Source organism: Pleurodeles waltl, chromosome 8 (genome assembly GCF_031143425.1).
Source record: "Pleurodeles waltl isolate 20211129_DDA chromosome 8, aPleWal1.hap1.20221129, whole genome shotgun sequence".
Lineage (NCBI taxonomy): Eukaryota > Metazoa > Chordata > Amphibia > Caudata > Salamandridae > Pleurodeles > Pleurodeles waltl.
Window position 1 is genome coordinate 453,730,718 of NC_090447.1, and position 26,005 is coordinate 453,756,722.

A 26,005-nucleotide genomic window follows, 5' to 3' on the forward strand; every position below is an offset into this window, starting at 1 on the left:
GAGGGAACCCCAGGAGTTCCAATTCCACCCGGTAAGCTGGGTCACCCCATCCCCCGTTAAACCAGTCGTGTATCACTATTAGTTGGGAGGTAGGGGTCTGAGGCACCCAGGCCTCCATCATATACCCCTCTTGGCAGTGATGGGTCGCTACACGGTGTCTGGTGCCCTTCCAGAGGAACAACCCCGATGGTATTGCACTTTAATTGTTGATTTGATAAAGCTGAATTTGAGGAAATATGAAGGAAACTTTATTTTACTTCAGCAAATGGATTAATGGTGTGGTATTTGTTAAAGGTGGAGAATGTTTCACTCACTGATGAATTTTATTGATGAGATCATAGTATCCAAGCTGAGGGAGGAAGAATCATGGCACAGAAATGTGTGATTTCAATTCATCCTTTTTTAGCACGTTATCATTTTGGTGTTTGGATGTGGGTCATTATTACGTTTTTTATAAATTCAATTCATGTGATGTAAATTTGCACAAAGAATTGTTTCTGAAAGTTGCTTTGTAAACAGAAGTCTTTCCTTTACCTTTATGGCAGCGCCCAATGTGACGCGCCATGTGTGTGTATTTGTATAACGACATGAAGAAAGGACTGAGGATTCCGTGACCAACACCCGTTGTGAGGTCGAAACAAATCTGTAAAACGTCTGCCGAAGGTTCAATAAATCTGTATTGGCTCATTTCTCCGCAAGAAAGGAGAGCGAGGAGGAGGAATTATATGGAAAATGTCACTTACCCAGTGTACATCTGTTCGTGGCATTAGTCGCTGCAGATTCACATGCTGTGCACATCCCGCCATCTGGTGTTGGGCTCGTAGTGTTACAAGTTGTTTTTCTTCGAAGAAGTCTTTTCGAGTCACGAGACCGAGGGACTCCTCCCATTTCGACTCCATTGCACATGGGCGTCGACTCCATCTTAGATTGTTTTCCCCGCAGAGGGTGAGGTAGGAGTTGTGTATGCTAGTAATAGTGCCCATGCAATGGAGTGAATGCGTCTGTACATAATGAAGTTTAAAGTAATATATTTACAAATGTACAAATGTTTAAGATCTACTTCTGAACGGCTACAGGCTCCCGGGGAGGCGGGTGGGCGCATGTGAATCTGCAGCGACTAATGCCACGAACAGATGTACACTGGGTAAGTGACATTTTCCGTTCGATGGCATGTGTAGCTGCAGATACACATGCTGTGCATAGACTAATAAGCAGTTATCTCCCCAAAAGCGGTGGTTCAGCCTGTAGGAGTTGAAGTAGTTTGAAATAATGTTCTTAGTACAGCTTGACCTACTGTTGCTTGTTGTGCAGTTAACACATCTACACAGTAGTGCTTGGTAAATGTATGAGGCGTAGACCATGTTGCTGCCTTACATATTTCGTTCATTGGAATATTTCCTAGAAAGGCCATGGTAGCACCTTTCTTTCTGGTTGAGTGTGCCTTTGGTGTAATAGGCAGTTCTCTTTTAGCTTTAAGATAGCATGTTTGAATGCACTTAACTATCCATCTAGCAATGCCTTGTTTTGAAATTGGATTTCCTGTATGAGGTTTTTGAAAGGCGATAAATAGTTGTTTTGTCTTTCGAATTAGTTTTGTTCTGTCAATGTAATACATTAGTGCTCTTTTGATGTCTAATGTATGTAGTGCTCTTTCAGCTACAGAATCTGGCAGTGGGAAGAACACTGGTAATTCTACTGTTTGATTCAAGTGGAACGGTGAGATTACTTTTGGTAAATATTTAGGATTGGTCCGTAGAACAACTTTATTTTTGTGTATTTGAATAAATGGTTCTTGAATGGTAAATGCTTGAATTTCACTCACTCTTCTTAGAGATGTGATGGCAATTAAAAATGCAACTCTCCACGTTAAGTATTGCATTTCACAAGAGTGCATGGGCTCAAAAGGTGGACCCATGAGTCGTGTTAAGACAATGTTGAGGTTCCATGAAGGAACCGGTGGTGTTCTTGGTGGTATAATTCTCTTTAGGCCTTCCATAAACGCTTTTATGACTGGTATCCTAAATAATGAAGTTGAGTGCGTAATTTGCAGGTAAGCTGAAATTGCCGTAAGATGTATTTTAATGGAAGAGAAAGCTAGTTTAGATTTCTGCAAATGTAGTAAGTATCCTACTATCTCTTTTGCAGATGCGTGTAAAGGTTGAATTTGATTATTATGGCAGTAATAAACAAATCTTTTCCACTTATTTGCATAACAGTGTCTATTGGTACGTTTTCTAGCCTGTTTTATGACCTCCATACATTCCTGTGTGAGGTCTAAGTGCCCGAATCCTAGGATTTCAGGAGCCAAATTGCTAGATTCAGCGATGCTGGATTTGGATGTCTGATCTGTTGTTTGTGTTGTGTTAACAGATCTGGTCTGTTTGGCAGTTTGATATGAGGTACTACTGAAAGGTTTAGTAGTGTTGTGTACCAAGGTTGCCTTGCCCATGTTGGTGCTATTAGTATGAGTTTGAGTTTGTTTTGACTCAACTTGTTTACTAGATATGGAAGAAGTGGGAGAGGGGGAAAAGCGCACGCAAATATCCCTGACCAGTTCATCCACAGTGCATTGCCCTGAGACTGATGTTGTGGGTACCCGGATGCGAAGTTTTGGCATTTTGAGTTTTCTTTTGTTGCAAATAGATCTATTTGTGGCGTTCCCCACATTCTGAAGTAAGTGTTCAGTATTTGGGGGTGAATTTCCAATTCGTGGATCTGTTGGTGATCCCGCGAGAGATTGTCTGCTAACTGATTCTGAATCCCTGGAATAAATTGTGCTATTAGGCGAATGTGGTTGTGAATCGCCCAATGCCATATTTTTTGTGTTAGGAGACACAACTGTGTCGAGTGTGTTCCTCCCTGTTTGTTTAGATAATACATTGTTGTCACGTTGTCTGTTTTGACAAGAATGTATTTGTGGGTTATTATGGGTTGAAATGCTTTCAGAGCTAGAAATACCGCTAACAGTTCTAAGTGGTTTATATGAAACTGTTTTTGCTGAATGTCCCATTGTCCTTGGATGCTGTGCTGATTGAGGTGTGCTCCCCACCTTGTCATGGATGCATCTGTCGTTATTACGTTTTGTGGCACTGGGTCTTGAAATGCCGCCCTTGGTTTAAATTTATACTGTTCCACCATTGAAGCGAGATGTATGTTTGGCGGTCTATCAACACCAGATCTAGAAGTTGACCCTGTGCCTGTGACCACTGTGATGCTAGGCACTGTTGTAAGGGCCGCATGTGCAACCTTGCGTTTGGGACAATGGCTATGCATGAGGACATCATGCCTAGGAGTTTTATTACTAATTTGACCTGTATCTTTTGGTTTGGATACATGGCTTGTATGACATTTTGGAATGTTTGGACTCTTTGTGGACTTGGAGTGGCAATTCCTTTTACTGTGTTGATTGTTGCTCCTAGGTATTGCTGTGTTTGACACAGCAGAAGGTGTGACTTTGAGTAATTGATTGAGAAACCTAGTTTGTGTAGGGTTTCTATGACGTAATTTGTGAACACTGTTTTTGCGTGTTGGTTTTGATTAACCAATCGTCTAGGTACGGGAACACATGTATTTGCTGCCTTCTGATATGTGCAGCTACTACTGCTAGACATTTTGTAAAAACTCTTGGCGCAGTTGTTATTCCGAATGGCAACACTTTGAATTGGTAATGTATCCCTTGGAATACAAACCTTAGGTACTTCCTGTGTGAAGGATGTATTGGTATATGGAAATATGCATCCTTTAGATCCAGTGTTGTCATGTAGTCTTGTTGTTTGAGCAGTGGGATTACTTCTTGTAATGTAACCATGTGAAAATGGTCTGATTTGATGTATGTATTTAATATTCTGAGATCTAGTATAGGTCTTAGAGTTTTGTCTTTTTTGGGTATCAGAAAGTACAGTGAGTAAACTCCTGTGTTTAGTTCTTGTTTTGGTACTAATTCTATTGCTTCTTTTTGGAGCAATGGTTGAACTTCTAATCCTAGAAGATTTATATGTTGTTTCGACATACTGTGTGTTTTCGGTGGGACTGTTGGAGGGAATTCGCGAAATTCTATGCAATAACCATGCTGGATAATTGCTAGTACCCAAGTATCTGTTGTTATCTCCTCCCAATGTTTGTAAAATTGGCTTAATCTTCCCCCCACAGGTGTTATGTGATGGGGATGTGTGACTTGTGAGTCACTGCTTATTTTGAGGACTTTTGGGGCTTTGGAATTTTCCTCTACTTCTTTGGAATTGTGCCCCTCTATATTGCCCCCGAAAACTTCCCCGCTGATATTGGCTTTGGTAAGTGGGCCTTGTTTGTGATGTTGTGGTTTCTGTAGGTTGTCCTCGAAACCCTCCCCTAAAAGGTGTTTTGCGAAAGGTGCCTCTGCTCTGCGGGGAGTAGAGTGCGCCCATGGCTTTTGCCGTATCAGTGTCTTTCTTGAGTTTCTCAATAGCAGTGTCGACTTCCGGCCCAAACAACTGCTGTTCATTAAATGGCATATTTAGCACGGCTTGTTGAATTTCCGGCTTGAAACCTGACGTGCGGAGCCATGCGTGCCTTCTTATTGTTATTGCAGTATTTACTGTCCTGGCAGCCGTATCTGCTGCATCCATTGAAGACCGTATCTGATTATTAGAGATACTTTGTCCTTCTTCCACCACTTGTTGTGCTCTTTTTTGGAACTCCTTGGGTAAGTGTTCTATCAAATGTTGCATCTCATCCCAGTGAGCCCTGTCATATCTTGCCAAAAGCGCTTGTGAATTGGCAATGCGCCATTGGTTTGCTGCTTGTGCTGCAACCCTTTTGCCCGCAGCATCAAATTTGCGACTCTCTTTGTCTGGAGGTGGTGCGTCTCCCGAGGTATGAGAGTTTGCTCTCTTACGAGCTGCCCCGACAACTACTGAGTCTGGAGTTAACTGCGTTGTAATATAAACAGGATCTGTTGGCGGTGGCTTGTACTTTTTCTCCACCCTTGGAGTTATGGCTCGGCCTTTAACAGGATCCTGAAAGATTTGTTTTGAATGTTTTAGCATTCCTGGGAGCATAGGTAGTCTTTGGTACTGGCTATGAGTGGAGGTTAGCGTGTTAAACAAGAAGTCATCCTCAATTGGTTCTGAATGCAAGGTGACGTTATGGAAAGCAGCTGCCCTTGCGATCACCTGTGTGTAAGATGTACTGTCCTCAGGAGGGGACGGCCTGGTAGGGTACGAGTCTGGGCTGTTGTCCGATACTGGAGCATCGTAAAGGTCCCATGCATCGGGATCATCTTGACTCATGGCAGTATGAGTCGGGGAGTGCATCAGTGGAGGAGTTGCTACTGGTGATGTGTGCACTGATGGTGGTGGAGAAGGTGGTGGAGTTGTTTTCTTTGCCACCTTTGCCTGTGGCTCCTTGTCCTTTTCGTGAAAGGCAAGTTTTCTTTTTGTTTTAATTGGAGGAAGAGTGGTTATCTTCCCTGTGTCTTGATGAATGTGGAGCCTCCTTTGAGTATAGTCTGGCTCTACAGCTTGAAGTTCCTCTCCAAATCTATGTTTTTTCATTTGTGAGGCTAATCCTTGTTCCTCTGTATAGGAACCTGTTCTCGGCTCCGAGGTTGGATGTTTCGGAACCGAAACTTTTTCGGAGGTCTTTTTAGGCTCCGAAGAAACCTTTGTAATTTTCGGCGTGGTGGTGTCTCAGTGCCGAATTTGTTCGGTGCCGCTGTCACGGTGCCGAAATTTCTCAGAGCCGATGTCTCGGGTCCGAGATTGCTGTGTGGCGGTATCTCGACCGGAGTCGGATGACTTCGACACCAGCGTGCCCTTTTTCGGTGCCTTGGCTCGGTCACTGTTTTTTTGGGTTAAGCCATGGCCTGTTGGCGGTGGCGTCCCCTGGGCTCTTGTTGACTTCTCGTGAGTCTTATGTTTCGACGTCTTACTCGCGGTTTTCGGCGTTTCTTCGGCCTCAAGCTCTTCCGACTCCGATTCGTGGATAGAGAAAGCTTCCTCTTCTTCCTCGAAACGCTCTTGTTCTGTCGGCGTCGACGCCATCTGCAGTCTTCTGGCTCTTCTGTCTCTTAACGTCTTTCTGGACCGAAACGCTCGACAGGCCTCACAAGTATCTTCCTTGTGCTCTGGGGACAAGCACAAGTTACAGACCAGATGCTGATCCGTATACGGATACTTGTTATGGCATTTTGGACAGAAGCGGAATGGGGTCCGTTCCATCAGTCTTGAATTCACACGTGGCCGGGCCGACCAGGCCGTGACGGGGGATCGAAAAAACCCCGAAGGGCCACCGGAACTCTTCTAAATTCGGTGTCGATCTGTTGTAACTAACCCGATACCGAACGCAAACAATACCGATGTTTTTTCCAAGATTCTAACTAACTTTCCGACCCGAAACACGGAGCGAAAAGGAACACGTCCGAACCCGATGGCGGAAAAAAAACAATCTAAGATGGAGTCGACGCCCATGCGCAATGGAGTCGAAATGGGAGGAGTCCCTCGGTCTCGTGACTCGAAAAGATTTCTTCGAAGAAAAACAACTTGTAACACTCCGAGCCCAACACCAGATGGCGGGATGTGCACAGCATGTGTATCTGCAGCTACACATGCCATCGAACATATATATATATATATATGTGTGTGTGTTTGCCATGTGTATATATGGAAAATGTCACTTACCCAGTGTACATCTGTTCGTGGCATGTTTCGCTGCAGATTCACATGCTGTGCACTGTTCCTGCCATCTAGTGTTGGGCTCGGAGTGTTACAAGTTGTTTTTCTTTGAAGAAGTCTTTTCGAGTCACGGGACCGAGGGACTCCTCCCCTTCGGCTCCATTGCGCATGGGCGTCGACTCCATCTTAGATTGTTTTTCCAGCAGAGGGTGAGTTGTGTATATAGTAAAGGTGCCCATGCAATGGAGTAAGTATGTATGTACATAATGTGTCTAAAAATAGTATATATTTACAGATTTACAAGTTTCATCCAACTTATAATGGCTACAGGCTCCCGGGGAGGTGGCAGGGCGCATGTGAATCTGCAGCGTCTCATGTCACAAACAGATGTACACTGGGTAAGTGACATTTTCCGTTCGATGACATGTGTAGCTGCAGATACACATGCTGTGCATAGACTAGTAAGCAGTAATCTCCCCAAAAGCGGTGGCTTAGCCTGTAGGAGTTGAAGTTGTTTGAAATAATGTTCGTAATACAGCCTGTCCTACTGTGGCTTGTTGTGTTGTTAACACATCTACACAGTAATGTTTTGTGAATGTATGAGGCGTAGACCATGTGGCTGCCTTACAGATTTCTGTCATAGGTATATTTCCTAGAAAAGCCATTGTGGCGCCTTTTTTCCTAGTGGAGTGCGCCTTTGGTGTAATACGTAGATCTCTTTTTGCTTTGATATAGCAGGTCTGAATACATTTTACTATCCATCTGGCAATGCCTTGTTTGGATACTGGATTTCCTGCATGAGGTTTTTGGAAGGCTACAAACAATTGTTTTGTTTTGCGAAACTGTTTTGTTCTATCAATGTAATACATAAGTGCTCTTTTAATGTCTAATGTATGTAATGCTCTTTCGGCTACTGAGTCTGGTTGAGGAAAAAAAACTGGGAGTTCCACTGTTTGGTTTAGGTGGAACGGTGATATAACTTTTGGTAAGAATTTGGGATTTGTACAGAGAACCACTTTATGTTTATGTATTTGTATAAAGGGTTCTTGTATAGTAAATGCTTGTATTTCACTTACTCTTCTAAGAGATGTGATAGCTATCAGGAAGGCTACTTTCCAAGTTAAGTATTGCATCTCACAAGAGTGCATGGGTTCAAATGGTGGTCCCATGAGTCGTGTTAACACAATATTGAGGTTCCACGAGGGGACTGGTGGTGTTCTCGGGGGTATGATTCTTTTTAATCCCTCCATAAATGCTTTGATGACTGGGATTCTAAAAAGTGATGTTGAATGTGTAATTTGCAGATAGGCAGATATTGCTGTGAGATGTATTTTAATTGAAGAAAAAGCTAGTTTAGATTTTTGTAAGTGTAATAAGTATCTTACAATGTTTTTTGCGGAAGCATGTAGTGGTTGAATTTGATTATTATGGCAGTAATAAACAAATCTTTTCCATTTGTTTGCGTAACAATGTCTTGTAGTAGGTTTTCTAGCTTGTTTAATAACTTCCATACATTCTTGTGTAAGGTCTAAATGTCCAAATTCTAAGACTTCAGGAGCCAGATTGCTAAATTGAGCGATGCTGGATTCGGGTGTCTGATCTGTTGTTTGTGTTGAGTTAACAGATCTGGTCTGTTTGGTAATTTGATGTGAGGTACTACTGACAGGTCTAGTAGTGTTGTGTACCACGGTTGCCGAGCCCAGGTTGGTGCTATTAGTATTAGTTTAAGTTTGTTTTGACTCAATTTGTTTACCAGATAAGGAAGGAATGGGAGAGGGGGAAAAGCATAAACAAATATCCCTGACCAACTCATCCAAAACGCATTGCCCTTGGACTGAGGGTGTGGATACCTGGACGTGAAGTTTTGGCATTTTGCGTTGTCTTTTGTTGCGAATAGGTCTATTTCTGGTGTTCCCCAGCGTAGAAAGTAATTTTGTAGTATCTGGGAATGAATTTCCCATTCGTGTGTTTGTTGGTGATCTCGACTGAGATTGTCGGCCAACTGGTTTTGAATCCCTGGGATGTACTGTGCTATTAGGCGAATGTGATTGCGAATCGCCCAATGCCAAACCTTTTGTGCTAAGAGACACAGTTGTGATGAGTGTGTCCCTCCTTGTTTGTTTAGGTAATACATTGTTGTCATGTTGTCTGTTTTGACCAGAATGTGTTTGTGGGTTATTAGTGGTTGAAATGCTTTCAATGCTAGAAACACTGCTAACAGTTCTAAATGATTTGTATGCAGTTGTTTTGGTGAACGTCCCATTGTCCCTGTATACTGTGCTGGTTGAGGTGTGCTCCCCACCCCATCATGGAAGCATCTGTTGTGATCACGTATTGAGGCACTGGGTCTTGGAATGGCCGCCATTGGTTGAAATTTATAGGGTTCCACCATTGAGGCGAGAAGCGTGTCTGGCGGTCTATCAACACTAGATCTTGGAGTTGACCCTGTGCTTGTGTCCATTGCTTTGCTAGGCATTGTTGTAGGGGCCGCATGTGTAGTCTTGCGTTTGGGACAATGGCTATGCATGAAGACATCATGCCTAGAAGTTTCATTACAAACCTCACTTGATAGTGCTGGTTTGGGTACATGTTTAACATTATATTTTGGAAGGCTTGTACTCTTTGTGGACTTGGAGTGGCAATCGCCTTTTGTGTGTTGATTGTTGCTCCTAAATATTGTTGTATTTGGCACAGTTGTAGATGTGATTTTTGGTAGTTTAGAGAGAACCCTAGTTTGTGTAGGGTTTCTATGACGTATTGTGTGTGCAGAAGACACTGTTACTGAGTGCTGGTTTTTATTAACCAATCGTCTAAGTAAGGGAATACGTGCATGTGCTGTCTCCTGATGTGAGCGGCTACTACTGCAAGGTATTTTGTGAATACCCTTGGGGCTGTTGTTATCCTGAATGGCAACACATTGAATTGGTAATGCACGCCTTGGATTACAAACCTTAAGTATTTCCTGTGGGAAGGATGTATGGGTATGTGGAAATAAGCATCCTTGAGATCTAATGTTGACATGTAGTCTTGTTTTTTGAGCAAGGGAATCACGTCTTGAAGTGTCACCATGTGAAAGTGATCTGATTTGATGTAAAGATTCAGTGTTCTGAGGTCTAATATGGGTCTCAGAGTTTTGTCTTTCTTTGGAATTAGGAAATACAGGGAGAAGACACCTGTTCCTTTTTGATGGTTGGGCACTAATTCTATTGCTTATTTTTGTAACAAAGCTTGGACTTCTAGTTGTAACAGGTCTAAGTGTTGTTTGGACATATTGTGTGCTCTTGGAGGCACATCTGGTGGCAATTGTAGGAATTCTATGCAATAACCATGTTGGATAATGGCTAGGACCCATGCGTCCATAGTTATGTGTTCCCAGTTGTTGTAATATGCAGTAAGTCTCCCCCCTACTGGTGTTGAGTGGTGGGGGTTTGTGACATTGAAGTCACTGTTTGGTTTGTGGGGTTTTTGGGCTCTGGAATTTCCCTCTTGTTTTAGGGAATTGTCCACCCCTATATTGTCCTGGAAAACCTCCTCTCTGATACTGGCCCTGATATGTGGGTCTGACTTGTGAGGTGGAAGGCTCTGTGGGTTGGGAACGAACCCCCCGCCCCTAAAGTGCGGCTTTCTAAAAGTGCCTCTGCTCTGTGGGGAGTAGAGCGCGCCCATGGCTTTGGCTGTGTCTGTGTCCTTTTTAAGTTTTTCTATTGCCGTATCCACCTCCGGCCCAAACAATTGTTCTTGGTTGAACAGCATATTCAGCACAGCCTGCTGGATTTCTGGCTTAAATCCGGAGCTCCGTAACCATGCATGCCTACGAATGGTTACTGCAGTGTTCACTGTCCTTGCCGCCGTGTCTGCTGAGTCCATAGCCGACCTTATTTGGTTGTTAGAAATAGTTTGACCTTCCTCAACAACCTGTTGGGCACGTTTTTGGTACTCTTTGGGAAGGTGCTGAATGAGATGTTGCATTTCATCCCAATGTGCCCTGTCGTATCGAGCCAGTAGAGCCTGAGAATTGGCAATCCTCCATTGATTGGCTGCCTGTGCTGCCACCCTCTTGCCTGCTGCATCAAATTTCCGACTTTCCTTGTCGGGCGGTGGTGCGTCTCCTGAGGATTGGGAGTTTGCCCTCTTTCGGGCTGCTCCCACTACCACCGAATCAGGAGTTAATTGTTGTGTGATAAACACAGGGTCCGTTGGGGGAGGTTTATATTTCTTCTCCACCCTAGGCGTCATGGCTCTGCCTTTTACTGGGTCCTGGAACACTTGTTTGGGGTGTTTTAACATGCCTGGCAGCATTGGCAAATTTTGGTATGAGGTGTGAGTAGATGACAAGGTGTTAAACAAAAAGTCGTCGTCTATGGGTTCTGCATGCATTGCTACATGATGGAATGTAGCTGCCCTTGAAACCACCTGCATACATGCAGTGCTGTCCTCAGGTGGTGATGGCCTTGCCGGGTAGCAATCGGGACTATTGTCTGAGACCGGTGCATCATACAAGTTCCATGCATCCGGGTCATCTTGGGTCATCCCCGTATGTGTCGGCGACTGCATCATTGGGGCTGTTGCTACCGGGGACAGGTGTGGCGAATGTAATGGAGACTGCTGTGGCGAGAACCTTGGTGGTGTTTTCTCTATAGCCACTTTCGCTTTTGGCTGCATTTCCGTCTCCTGGAATGGTAGCTTTCGCTTGATTTTTATTGGAGGAAGAGTTTGGATTTTCCCTGTGTCCTTATGCATGTGCAACCTCCTCTGGGTATGGTCTGGCTCTCCCATGCCCAGTTCTTGTTCATATCTGTGCCCTTGCAACTGACTTGAAAGGCCTTGCTCTTCTGTATAGGATCCTGGTTTCGGCTCCGAGGCTGGCTGCATGTTTCGGCACCGATGCTTTTTGTACAGTCTTTTTCGGCTCTGAGGAAACCTTCTTGACTTTAGTGGTGCCGAACTCTCAGTGCCGAGATGGTTCGGAGCCGGTATCTCGACCGGAGTCGGATGTCTCCGGCAGCTGGGAGGCCTTTTTCGGTGCCGATGTTTGGTCACCGTGTTTTTGGGTTAAGCCATGGCCTGTTGGCGATGGCATCCCCTTGGCCTTTATTATCTTTGTTTGAGCCTTTGCCGGGGCTGGTTTACTCACAGTTTGTTGCTGTTTCAGCTGCTCACTTTCGGACTCGTCCGAATCTCGAATGGAGAATCTCTCCTCTTCCTCGATGTCGATCTGCTCGGCCGGTGTCGACTCCATCTGGAGTCTTCGAGCTCTTCGATCTCGTAGTGTTTTGTTGGATCGAAATGCCCGACAGGCCTCGCAAGTATCCTCCCTGTGTTCCGGAGATAAACACAGATTACAGACAAAGTGTTGGTCTGTATAAGGATACTTTGCGTGGCAACTGGGGCAGAAGCGGAAGGGGGTCTGGTCCATGAGGTTTGAAGATGGACACGGTCGGGCCGACCAGGCCCCGCTGGAGAGTGGAAGCCCCGAAGGGCCGCCGGAACGCTTCTTTCTTCGGTGTCGATGTGCTAACACTCAACCGGTACCGAGCGCGAACAATACCGTCAAATTTTCCGATAACTGACTAACTTTCCCGAATCGAAATACGGAGCTAAGAGGAACACGTCCGAACCCAATGGCGGAAATAAAACAATCTAAGATGGAGTCGACCCCCATGCGCAATGGAGCTGAAGGGGAGGAGTCCCTCGGTCTCGTGACTCGAAAAGACTTCTTCAAAGAAAAAAAACAACTTGTAACACTCCGAGCCCAACACTAGATGACAGGATAATGCACAGCATGTGTATCTGCAGCTACACATGCCATCGAACATATATATATATATATATATATATACATATATATATATATATATATATATTTATATATATATATATATATTTATATAATTTATATAATGTAACACGAAAAAGGATGCCCCATTGTTGAATACTACACAGTCCAATGTAACCTCGACTCCTGTTGAAAAATACATTTGTGGTAGACACTCCCTTCTTTAGTGTCTACGTTTTGACCCACCAAGTAATTTTCGTGGGTCTCCTCAGGACAGAAAATGCCATCTACCACCATACTTCCTTGCTGTGTTACACACACTCATGCAACATGCCAGGTAATCAGGTTGTGTTGCCACATCAATATCTAATTCCCACATAAAACCAATGAACGAGTAAAATCATGGCTGCCTAGTCCTTGCTCACACAGTCTTGCCAGATTCTAATGCAGAGCGGTGCTCCTGCTCCTCTCTAGACGGGATGTGAGAGGAGCTGGATGGTTTACACCACTCCGCATTAGGACCTGGGTTGCAGGAACCTTGAGAGGCATGAGCCTCAAGCCAATGCACGACCTATGAGTGTGAAGCAAAGTTCCATTACAGCAACAGCGACCATAGGCCACTCTAAGCAGGGCCCACTTTAAGCAAGCAACCTTCTCCCGGGCACCCACACAAGTGGTATTCTTAAGTTAATCATGTATTACAGTAATTAAGTGAACATTTGCAAGGTGGCTCAAGCAGAGTACGAAAAACAACATAATATTTAAAAATTAGATTGTACAGTAATCATTGATATTATTTCACGATATTTACACCAGCAAGCAGAATTATGAGAGGGAGGAGACGCAGGGGGTTTATTTCTTTATCTATTCCTTCTTCTGCACAGTCTGTTTTATCCAAACCCGACTGTATATGTGAAAATGTAACTTTTTAGAAAACATGTGGTTCTTCAATTTGCCAGTTTTCTAAAACTTTTCTTTGACATTTTTCAGAAGCTCATGATATTTTCATTATATTTTCTTATTTGGATGTTTTTGGTTAAGGTAGTTGTTGCCAAGAGGGCAGAGCTACAGTAGACAGTTTGGAATGTTTCTGGTGTGCTTGAAAGAGCTCTTTGAGGGAGATCTGCATTAACACTCCGGCAGGAGAAAGTTGTGCGAGGAATGAGCAGTGTGTATGGAACTGGCAAAGGTGGCCAAGCTGTGACGGTTCCCCTGAACTGTGTGTATTGAGTGTTACTGGCAGTAATGTTCCAGTTGTGTAAATAATCTTGCACTGTGTATGTGGTGGGGGCAGGGTCCTTTGAGAAGAAACTCAGCTATGACAGTAAACCTGCATTGTGCATGTGAACATGGAAGAAGTGGGCATATTGTGTAAGTGAACTAGCTATGTGGACTCACCTTGGATATTGGGTGCATGGACTGGGTAGAGGTGGCAAGCAGTGTGGATACACCTAGATCGTGCATGTGTGGGGTTGTTCTGAACGGAGTGACCCAGCTCTGTCAATACATCTATGTTGTGTGTCTGTGAGTGGGAAAATCTGCCACAGGTGCCTCAGCTGTGTGGATGAGCTATATGAGTTTATCTTGCAGACGTGGCCAAGCTGTGTGTTGGGCGATGTGGGGGAAGAGTATGCGTGGATCTGGCACTGGTGGTCACACTTTGGGGATTAACAACGACTTTGCATTTGGACCTCACAGAAGAGGATGTGCTTTCTAGGTTAATCTAGGCTGTGTGCATTCACCTGGGAAAGCGGTTTGGGTGTGTTCATTATCATAGTACAGGCAGCCCAGCTATTCTAGTTCATCTGTTTTACGTGCGTGTATCTGACAGACATGGATTGAGCTTTGTGAGTGATCATAGTTCAGGTGTGCAAGTGTCAGGCATAGCAATATGAGTGGCCCAGCCTGGAAGCAGCACAGCTGTACGAACTCACCACATCCAACATCTATTCGTGGTTACCTCCTGGGGTGGGCACAAAAAAAATCAGATACATTTTTAAACAAGTCATATTTGCCCATTTTGTACCTGTGGAGTGGAATCATTGCTCTGCGAAAGTAAGCCCATCACAGTTGCTTTTAAAGTACTGTGAGGGTCCTTAATGATAATTACTTTAAGGTGTATACATTCCCTGTACCCCCAATAGGAAAGCAAATTCCCCATCAGGGAAGCCTGTGTGCAGTTACTGTCAACAATGTCCTCCTGGCAGGCAGTCACCAGGCACAGGCTCCTCTGCTGGGAAAGTGATTTTAGTGCACTCTAAGGGGACGGACAGCATAATGTACATAATGCAATTAACATTAAAGTAATTAAACTTTTAGGACCCTGACAATGCCAAAAAGCATAATAATTCCATGTTCCATGCATTCCTCTCTGCGCAGAATGAGGAATGTGTGTGCTGCAGGGCTCTCTCTGCATTTCACTCTTTTTAATTTGAAGAAAATGTATGCAAAACTGCGGAAATTATCATAACTACCTGAATTTCTGCATCTGCTTACCGTGATTTTAAAAATGGTAATTTGCTCTATCCTAATCCCATGGGCACTGCTTGGCTGCTGGACATTGACACCAGTCACAACCCCAGTCCTGCCTCCCCAAACCCTCACACCAAGGCAATCAGCATCAAGTGTTGCAAGGGGAGGGGATCCAGGAAGGGCTGCAGAGAAATTAAGTGAGTGAAGAAAGGGGGAATATCTGGAAAGCTGGGTGCAGTTGGAAGGGTTAGGGAGAATTATGTTGTGCAAAGAAATTGGAGGAGTCAGAAATGGAAAGGGCAAAAACGTTATTGCTGGAGGGGGTCACAGAGGGAAGAAGATCTGATGGCAATGGAAATTTACAGTAAGACAAGGAAGCAGAACGGAAGGGTGCAGAGGCAGGTGAACAGGGAGAAAGAACAGGGTAAAGGCATTGAACAGGGAAAAGCGGAAAGATGGTTGGGAGAATTGACTGGCGGTAGGGAGTGAAAAGTCAATAGAAACTTTTAAAAGAAAATGTAAAGTTGAGGGGAGACAGATAGGTGGAAAGCTTTAGAAAGAAAGCAGGAGGCAGTGGGAGGTACAATACGTGACCTAGATGAGGGAAATACTTGTCAGAGGGAGCACAGCAAGGAGACAGTGGAAGGGAGGTTCCAGAAGACAGTGAGGCAGAAACCAGAGAAATGCTGGGCCGCGGGTACTAGCAAGCTGTTATATTGAACCAGGAGAATTTGGACTCATAGGAACGTGGCTGGACAAAGCTCACGCTGGTTTCATTGCTGATGGCCCTCTAGTGGAGATAAAAAACAGACACAGGAAGTGTTTCTTCTTAATTCTTCCACTAGCCCTACTGAGCTTCACAATGGAGTTAGTAAATGTGATGGGCATTTTGTAGTGGCGCTGCTCCAGCAATTAAATAAACGCACCCATATTTGATCAAGCCATGCCAGGAGCGCATGGAGCGGATGTTGTGGTCGGACAAAGCTCACAATGTTTTTGATGTTAACAGCCCTATATACGCATAAAGAAATGGACAATGAGTGTGACTTTTTTAAATCTGCAGCAGACTTCACCACACTCCATAATGAATCAGGTTAATGTAGTGGCCACTTTCCTCTATGCTCACATAAGGTAGCCCAAACATATATGATGTATATAAGGTTGCATTTGCTTCATGTTCTTTTGGGGCAGCATAACACTATTTTCCTGGTTATGTGACGGGATGCCACATTATGGATGGCAAATTTCATGTGCATCTTGCCAGCCACAAATGCATGTTGCAAGCTACTTTTCAGCAGTGCAATTTTGTGCATGCTGATGTTGGCATCCTTTTCCAATACACTTAAATGCAAAAAATAAAAGGCCACATACTTATTATGAGCAAGTTTTGGTTAATAATGCTATACCATGGTGGACTACTGCTGGGGTGTAATTCAAATGGCACTACCAGCTCAGCAAGGCAATGTCTGTTGAGGGCTTGCCCAAACAAACCAGTAGTTGAAATGGGGTGACCAAAAACCTCTTTTTACACTTTTTCAGTGTCTGTATGTTGTGTGTGTTTGTGCACGTGGTACCCTTGTTGTGCAGCAACATAAATCTACCAAGCCAGACCTAAAAAGTAATATTTTATTTGATTGCCTTGACAGGATGACGAGATATAAATGAGTAATATTTCTTACCATTGCATCTGCTTTGTGCTTCATGCGTTTGGCTTCCTGCATAAAGTAGTCCGCCCGCCGAGGCCTACATGAGAACAGAAATATGTTTATTTTTGGCATAGTGTTTTTCTACCTTACTGATAAGCAGTCACTTTTAACACAATATTGCCTTCTACAGTGAGTGACAGAGGACAAAGAAGGAATCCTGGATAAAATAGAGGTTGGCGTCATTGATATTTTTTGCTGAGGACTTAGAAGGTACAAAGACAAATATATATGTTTGCGATGTATATATTTTTGTGTTTCACATCCCAGTGTTGGAGTACCTACCCTTGTAGCGGCTTCTCCATTCCACTCACCTTTCCCCATAGCAACAGCCTCCCCCGCCATATAGGAGATACTGCTTCGCCATACTATAAGTGGTCTAGTGTTTCCGGACCTGAAATTACTGGGTCTGCCATCAACCCGGTTGACTGGATGGGAACCCACAGCTGGAAAGTGACAGGGATTGCAAAAGAGGCAACTCCACTCCTCCACCTTCAGCTCAAAGGGGAGGAGATAACCCTCCCTACAGCCAGGCTACAGCTTCCGCTCACCCTGTACGCCTTCCCTGCCTCTACCTTGCACAAACCCCCATCCCTTTTCTCTTTTTGTGGACTGCCTTTGTTTTAATACTTAGGAAAAGGCACTTATTGTACTTGAAAAAACATACACACAAGTGTTAGGAGGGTCTAACATGGGCCCCGTTTTACGGTTTTGTAAGGTCTGGGGCACGGGGAGGTTTGTGGGCCCTACATCCTGCAGAAGCATTACTAGAGATGGCTCGTTGCTTTGTTTTCTCCTTATTGTACCTTTTTATGACCCTGTTCAGGTGTCGGCTGCGAGTATTACAAAGGTAGCTGGTAATGGCAAAGACTTTTGTTCGATGCAGCTTCACACTGTCACACATTCGGTAAATCAATATCACACGAACACAGATTTTACCTCTTAACTTTAAACAATTTCAACAGTAAAGGGTGGACATTGATTTTCTGCAAATAATTAAGAAAAGGGTCGTTTTTTTCCACAGCTCTAAATAATCACTTCACTTCAGATCACGCTTTGGGGACTGCTGGTTTTATTTGATCATTGTTTGGGCTTTTAAGATGGTGGAATCCCCTTTTGCGGGGAGGAGCTCACGTACCTTAAATAAGAGAAAGCGTCCGTTTATTTAGTTATTTATGATAAATTTCACATTTAAAGCGTGATGAGGGGTACATTAATAAATGCTCAGAAAAACAACTACATTCAATATAAACTGAAACATTAGAAAACTGATGAGAGACATTACATTAAATTATACGTTACATGTAGCACGATCGTGATGAAAATTATTTAAATAAAAGTCACTAAGCCACAGTAACACGCATTAAGGTCCTTGAAAACTTAAAATGATTCAACGCTGTTTGACAAAGCATTAAAAAGAGGAGTGTAAGGGTCTCGACAGGCAAAAAAAAATCCAGAGGGGTGGGGGTCCTTCTCTGCTGGTTAGTACGATGAACTCATTCTCAGTCCCAAGGTAAATTTAATCAGTATTCATGGGAATCGGCTTGAATCTCTCTCTACCTTCTCAACGGCTGGGAACAGTGTGAAAATGTCTTCTTATCATGCTCATAGTATCGCAGATAGCCCATGATAATGGAAAGTAAAACGCCCTCCTCATTTTAGAATACGACACCATTCTGCTTCCTTTGGTGTTCCAGTCCCACGAGGACTCAAAAGCCCACAGACAGGGGCTCAGACGTGGGTTTTCTTCAAGAGTTTTGTAGACAGATATACGCATTCTCTGCTGCTAGCTATAAAATTCAAATTTATACTTGCTAATTTAATTTTTCAGTGCAAATGTGCACCAGGCAAGTCAACAGGCGGCAAATTCAGGGTAAAAAATGCACTAGTACCAGTCCAATCCTATCAAACCTTGGGTGAAGCAGGTTCCCTGCAAAACAGCCCGCGCACAACTACAACTGTATTTAATCAGACCCTGACCATTTAAAACTTCAGGTGTATGGCATACAGTGATAAACTACACAGATCTTCTGCCTTTGCCTTTGAAGTATGAACTGTTTACTCTTCTCTGGCTGCTGTGAACGCGTCCTCAACTAAGGCCCAAATTCAAGAAAGGTGGGGCTGCATTATATGCAGTGCCACTTTTCAGTCACCCCTTAGCATCCCCTAACGCCACCATGTGTGTGCCATATTAAACATACGTTGCACCATGTTGCAGGTCAGGGAAAATAGCGTCAACATTTTTTACGCTATTGTTGTACTTTGACGGATTTTGGCACTAATCCTGCAAAGTACATGGAGGCCAATTATAAATAATGGTGTTCCTCCTTTTAACGCCTGCAATGCCGCAAATATGGCACAGTGAAATCTCTTAGATTCCACTGTGCCAGTTCTGCAGTCCCCCAAATGGGGGAATGCCCCTTGCATACATTATGCCTGGAGCAGTCATAATGTTGCGCAAGGGGTTACAAAGTGGCGCAATGCATGCATTGCGGCACTTTGTCAATCTGGCGTGGCGAATTCGGCCTCGTTGAGCCACTTTAACGTCATAAAAAACGGCACAAATGTGGCGCAAGGAGGCGCTAGGCCCTCTTAAATTTAGGCCTATGTTTACAAAAGACCAACACAGCAGCATGATGATATCTAATTTGAATCGCCGGTGACTCTATTCCTGTTAGTGGACACCCACCTTGGGTTCAAAGTTGGTGATCGAATACAATTTATACCGACTCTGGTGTGTCACCGTCTTTTCGTTGTGGAGATTGCACTTTACAGCAGAACATGGAGTGCGGTGTTTTTTGTGTCTCTCCTGTTACTGTAAGAGAGTGTGTATAGGATTATAAACACACGTATAGCGCAGGATTGCTATTTCTTGGACCTTTGTAAATTCTCCCGTCTGTGAAGACGTTAAAATTTGATTAATAATTCCGACACACATTACTACATGGGCAACAGCCAACAACATCTATTTTCTCAGTAGTTTTGAAGCTGTTTTTTTTTACAATTTGCTTTTCTGCAGTTGCAAACATACTGATGGAGGAAATACTCACGTATCATCAAAGATAAGCTTTGGTCTCCTGCAATGGCTGTGGCCATTTGCGTGGGGCAATTGGACTTCTCTTTGGGGCAAATGTTTATTGTCAGAACCATTCTCTGAACTACGGTGATTGGTTCTCTGAAAAGGAAAGAGCAACGAAAGAAGTTAATTAACAAATAACTTAAATTTTTAATGTTACGTATGTCACTGAGGAACAGCTTTTCCAAAAGGAAACTTTAAAAACGTTGGAAACATTGCATGCAATATTGATTTATGTCAATATTGAAGCAAAATCTCACGCAAGAAAATATAAAATATACACAAATATAAAAAGACAACCAAATCATTATGCCGCAAAAATCTTTGTACAAAAAGAACAGATGATGGACGGAATGTGGAACAAAACAAACATTTGGCCCCAGTCACAGATCTGGATTTAATCCATCAGTTTTTTTGCTTGCCATGCCATTCCAGTTTGGACCCAGCTGTATGCAAGTCAGTCTTGACCCTGCTTCACATGTGAACAGTCCACCCCAAACTGCCAGGCCAAGTCCTCTCTAGACCAGAAACGAGCATCCTGGAACAAGTTTCAGAATATTACCCTTCCTCGGCCAGGCTACCTTAAATCTTGTGGCATAGCAAACACGGGACCCACGTTTGGACATACCATTCCCAGTTAGGGCGACAAATGCAAAAAGAACAGATGATGGACGGAATGTGGAGCAAATTAAACATTCACTCCCAGACACAGATCTGGGTTTAATCCATCAGTTTTTTTGCTTGCAATGCCATTCCAGTTTGGACCCAGCCGTGTATCAGTCTTGGCCCTGTTCGCCATGGGAACAGTCCCACCCAAATTGCAGGGCTGGTCCTCCCTGGACCAGAAACAAGCATGACTGTTAGTGATTCATCAAACATGTGAATCTCAGACTGGGATAAACCAAGTAAGAGGCACGTCATTAAGGAACTGGGAAGTTGAACTAGAGTCCGCTAGTAACGGTGCTGCGTATAAGTGACCATAGTATACTGCAAATGTGTGAGCTATGTCGGAGATGTGGTGGGTGACACCAAGGTCATCTGCTATCTTGGGTACAATCATATTCGCCAGCGGATGGGAGGCCAGCCAATATAGCAGATCCTGTCCCCCCTAGACATAGACTTTAGCTGCCGTGGTACGCCATAGTTGCTTCACCGCTTCTAGGGATTGGAGGTGTGTCTCCTCATGGACAAGGCTCAGCTGCCAAAGCACTTCACACCAAGGGTTAGCTGGTAGATCACCTTTCAAGTGCAGAGCGCGAGCATCCAATTTAGTAATGTCCAAAGATCAAGCGTGCTTCTATGCCCAAACCTGCACCTTGGCATATCCCCTAATAGTCGCCTTACCGGCGGTCCAGAGGTTACTGACCGAGCTGACAGAGCCGTCATTACGTCGGAAGTAGGCCTGCAGCTCTTCGCCAAGGGCTTCAGTGTAGGATTTGTCCAGGAGGTACCACGTGTTTTAGGTGCCACATGTGATTTGGGGGGGGGGGGTGTTTCTAGGTGAATCAAGGTGAAGGAGGTCTGATATGCCACGGGCAAGAATCTGGGTGCTTGACACCACACAGCATTCCAAGGCCAGCATGAAGATTAGATCAATAAGGGAGTGGGTGTAGTGCGCTGCTGAGGTGTGAGTAAATTGTGATTGCACATCCTCCAGACATCACAAAGACCCAGGGCAGTAGCCCAATCTGAAAGGTGACTAGCCCCAGCTTGTTGGGTTACAGAAAGAGGGCTAGTGGAACAAGGACTTTCCCCGCCTATCAGTGTCAACCCCTGTAGAAGAATCAGAAAGACCTTGGATAACTCATAGAGATAGACTTCTAGGCCCGTCGGGGGAGCATAAACCCAGATAAAGGTGATGGATTAGCCCTCAATTGTGCCAGCAAGGGCAAGGTAGCATCCCTGGGGGTCTCAGACTTCCTGGGTGATGGTCATAGGGAAGGCGCAATGTAATAGAATGGACAACCCCGGGAGCCCCGAGCGAAGTGTGAATGAAAGACGCCGTTGTAGCCCTTCACATGCCAGGGAGAGGCAACGGTTCCCTAGGAGGTGGGTTTCTAGGAGCATCAGGACCTCATGGAGAAAGAGAGGACTGTAGTGCGTTTTATGCAATCTAGCAATCCATCAACGTTCCAGGACAGGACTTGGAAAATCATCTCTGGTGAGGGGAACGTGTGTGAACGGAGGGGGGACAGGTGGTATCCCCCCCACCAAGGAGACCAGGTGGAGAGTATGTCAGCATGAGTTAAATGACCATGCATCGGAGCCTAACCACTGAAGGATTTGACGTATGTGTGTCTGAGTGCAGTGTAAAACAAATATACAAACAGTACAACACTAGTGTTGAAAACATAACAGTACTCAAACCCAGCCCCTCAACAGCCCACCAACCCCATACTTTCACGCAAGAAGCATCTGTCACCCACAACGTAGTAACTAAAACCCAATACAACTTAAAATCAGGACCCCTCCATGTGTCCTCGTTGTGAGTGTGGTTCTTTTTGGCTTGGAACCTCCGCTGTCTAGATTGCTTTGGAGGGTCTCCCCTCCAAACAGGGAAATCTATTTGGTCTAGTGATAGGGCGTTCTTCGGTAACCCATGTCCAGATCGACTCCAGGGTCTCAAAGAAATTGTATTTATTAGTGAAGTCCACCTGAAGTTTGGCCAGAAACCAGAGCCAGTATGGGAGGCCAAGGGCTTGGAGCTTCTGCTTGCCCACCAGGTATGATCAGTGCTGTTGCTGCAGCTCTTTTGTGTAGTCGGGAAAGCACCTTGGCGTCGCCACAACAGAGATCCAAGCGAGATTGGGCCTCGCGCAAGATTGCATCCCTGTTTCTAAAATTTAGGATCCGAGCTATCATTGGCCTGTGCAGCACTCCCGAAGGTGCTCTGAGAGTCAATGCTGTGTGTCCTCCACTTGTGAACCACTCGCGGTATCCAAGACCGGATTCATGTTTCAAGGAAGTCTGCAACTTGTGGTGGTTCGCTGTCCTTCAGGATCCCAACGAGGCAGACATTGTTGCAACATGATCAGTTCTCTGCATCTTCTGAGCTGTGGTGGAGCTCTGCTGTGTGTATGAGGAGGCCGGAGACCTAGGATTTCAGGCTGGTCACCTCGTTCTCCACCGTGGAAAGACAAGACTCAGCCTCTGCAACCCTAGCCATAGCATTGTGCAAGTTCTGGCGTAGAAGGCCAATGTCTACTTGGACCTTCCCTATCTTGGCTTCCACTGTAGTTTGAGACCTCTGGATGGCTTGGAAGATTGTGAACAGGTCTCCTTTTTCGGAGGACAGCTTCTCTGCAACGCCTTCTCCCGTCTGTCCTGATCCGGATCTCATGCTTTATTGATTTATGCGGGTCTGGGACATCACTGGTCAGAGAGCCCTGTCACTGCCCACTGCACCAAGGGGTTCTGATGACAACGGGGGGGGCAGCGCCTCTGTCCAAAAGGGAAAGAAGGGGGTGCCTCAACCAGCCATGTGGGCAGTACGTTATGAGCGAGCACTGAATGGGTGCAGATATAGCAGGAGAAGGCACAGCAGCCACCCTCTTCATCAGTATGTCTCGCCCTCAAGAGCCCAGCCCCAGTAGTGCAAAGAAGCCACAACAGCTGGATTCGCAGGTAGAGACCAAGCTGGGCCAAGTGAAACCTCCTGTGAAAAAATGCCTCCAGTGGAGTGTGATAGGCAAGTCAAGGTCTGTGTTTTCAGTGTCAGAGAGAGTGCAGCACAAGGAACAAGGAAGGGGCGGCAAGTTAACCCTCCAACACAGGCAGGCCAGGGGGCCCACAATACTTGGGGTGTCAGGGTCTACGTTCATTGGACCCGCCCTGCCAGAAGTCAAGAGTGGACATAGGCATATAGCCGCCCCCTCCTGTCTTCAGGTCAGCGTCCCAGTAATGCCTTGGCGCCGCAGGTGGGGGAGGGAGTCAGCGGAAAAGAACCCCAGGCAACCACGATGGTGGGGATCCTCTCTCTGGCTGGCTTGCAACATTAATGAAGCAGGTTGGCAGAGGGGCCTACTGCAGAGGTTGAGAGCAAAAGCCAGGTCCTCCCGCTCCTCAAGGAGTTGAGGCCGCCGAGAATAAGTGTCAAAGACAGGCTGTAAGGAGCTGGCTCTCTATAATATAGTGCACTAAAATGAAGAACACTGTGTAGAGAGTCCAGTGGCTCCTCAATTGGTATTGCAGAAGCCAAAGTAGATAGGACTAATACTCTTTTTGTGGTAGCGTGGGCAAACCGTTAGGCTTATCAGAGGGTAGTGATAAGCATTTGTGGGTACTCAGAGAGGCAATAAATGAGACACACTCTCAAATGAATAAATCTGAGACCAATTTATAAAAATAACAATTCTTCTTATGTATGTTTCAAACCCAAGAACTTCAGATTGAGGTAATTAAACTTTTGCAGTTTTAGAAATAGACACAGTGCAATTTTTGAGGTCTCTCAATGTTATCCTAAGAAGGAAAAACAATGTTCAGCAAAGACAGGGTTAACAATGAATTACAAAGCCAATCTCAGGGAGTTAAGGTAAGTACTGGGCACTAACCAGAACCACACCATCAGGTCACACCGGGTGGCACTGGGGCGGTTGGGTGAAGAGGTGCAGCAAGGTGTCAGGTGCCCAATGGTTTCCTCTGGGAGTTTGACCCTGTGAAAAACAGCCTGCAGGCTATGGCGGGGAAGCCAGTCAGGCACAACAAACAGGTAGGTAGTAGACTTGGGGTGCTCAAGGACGTAGGTGCACCTTTGGTCCTCTTCTCTTGTACCCAGGGGTGACGGATCAAGGGGTGTCTTTCTTACGCGCCAGTTTTCACATTCAGGAGCACTAGCAGTCAGGGTGTCCTGTGTGTTGAGGCTGCAGGTGTCGTGGGGGAGTCCGGCAGGGGTGCACCCCAGGTAAACTCAAGCCCTTAGGAGATGGGGGACATCGTTGGCACTGGTGACTCACATCAGCTTTGGTCACGGGTCACGGGTGCAGTGGTTGCTGTAGCTGTTGGATTTTCTCTCTCCACAGGCCTGTGGAAGAAGGGGCCTGCATGCAGAGCCTGCAGGCATCTGGGGAGAGTCCAATATGGGTGAGAACACACTGGACTTGGTTTATGGGCTGCTGGGGACTCGCGTTGGTACTGTTGGTTGGCTTACCTCAGGTCATGGACATCAGGTGCAGTGGTCACTTCTGGTGTCAGGTTTCCAGGGTTTCAGCAGTTGCAGGGTCTTTTCTTTGGAGTTTCTTGTTGCAGGGCAAGTCCGGTGCCCACAGGAAAATTGATTCTTTATTGAAGGCTGGACGAGCTGGTTTCTTGTGCAGGATCCTTCGAGTTCAGCAGGCAGGTCGGGGGGCTGGGTCCAGGTCAGCTGCTGCTTCTTTTTCTCTTCTGCAGGTACAACTCTTCTTTGTCCGGGTCTTCTTAGGTTGTCAAAATCTGAGTTCTAGTGTTTTCAGGGCTGCCACCCAAATACTCAATTTAGGGGCATTTGAGGGATTGCCAGGCCAATGGGCTGACCACCTTGAAGGTGACTACACACTTCTTATGACCACTTCTGCTGGGAAGTGGGCATGACCCTAACCATAGTGGCCTAAGTCCTTGAAAGCAAGAGGGAAGAATTTGAAAAGTAGTGACTACTTCATCTCGTCCACCTTAGGGGTGGGACTGGCATGAAGTGGGCACTCTTCCTACTTTATTCCTACTTTAACAAATTTTTCTGCCTGTGCTGCCACCAAAAGTAGGGTCAGGACAGGGGGGTTGGCCATCTCCACCATCTAGAGAGACCTGGGTCGCATTACAAAGGCGGCAAGGCCTTTGAAGCTTCCTGCTTTGGAATGTCCATCCTGCCTGGGAGAAGAGGTCACACCTCTGCCCAGAGCAGGCCTTAGTCTCAGGCCCTCGAGAGCACTGGCTCTCAGCTTGAGAGGCCAGAAACGCATCTGTGGTGGCAGAACTAGTCAGGACCAGTCAGTCAGCACACTGGTGACTGGTAGGCTTTCAGGGAACACCTCTAAGGTGCCTTCTGTGTGCATTTAAAAAAATAAATTCATCACTGGGGTCAGTGAGGGTTTATTATTCTGAGATGTTTGATGTCAAACATCCTAGCATTCAGAAAAGCCATCATGTAGCTTGGAAACTAGTAATGACCAGTGTCCAGCACATGCATTTAAAATGGCTTTTATGTGCACTTACTATGTCTCAGAATCGACAGAAGCATAGCAGGGGCATATCTGCTCATCCTCATATGCCCTCACATGTGCCTGGATGCACCCTGCTCAGGGGTGACTTACACCTGGCACATGCAGTGATAGGGGTGTGTGACAGGTCATGTTTTCAA

General features: G+C 45.3%; 1 protein-coding gene across 1 annotated transcript in view; it reads right to left on the minus strand.

The window, feature by feature from the left end:
- AFF3 (ALF transcription elongation factor 3) overlaps positions 1-26,005 on the minus strand; it is a 2,012,018-nt gene that overhangs the window by 74,117 nt on the left and 1,911,896 nt on the right. The window contains exons 14-15 of the mRNA XM_069204392.1: positions 19,652-19,776; positions 16,578-16,641 (exon numbers count right to left, since the gene is read on the minus strand). Coding sequence (XP_069060493.1) covers positions 16,578-16,641; positions 19,652-19,776 — 189 coding nt within the window. The remainder of the gene's footprint in view (positions 1-16,577; positions 16,642-19,651; positions 19,777-26,005) is intronic.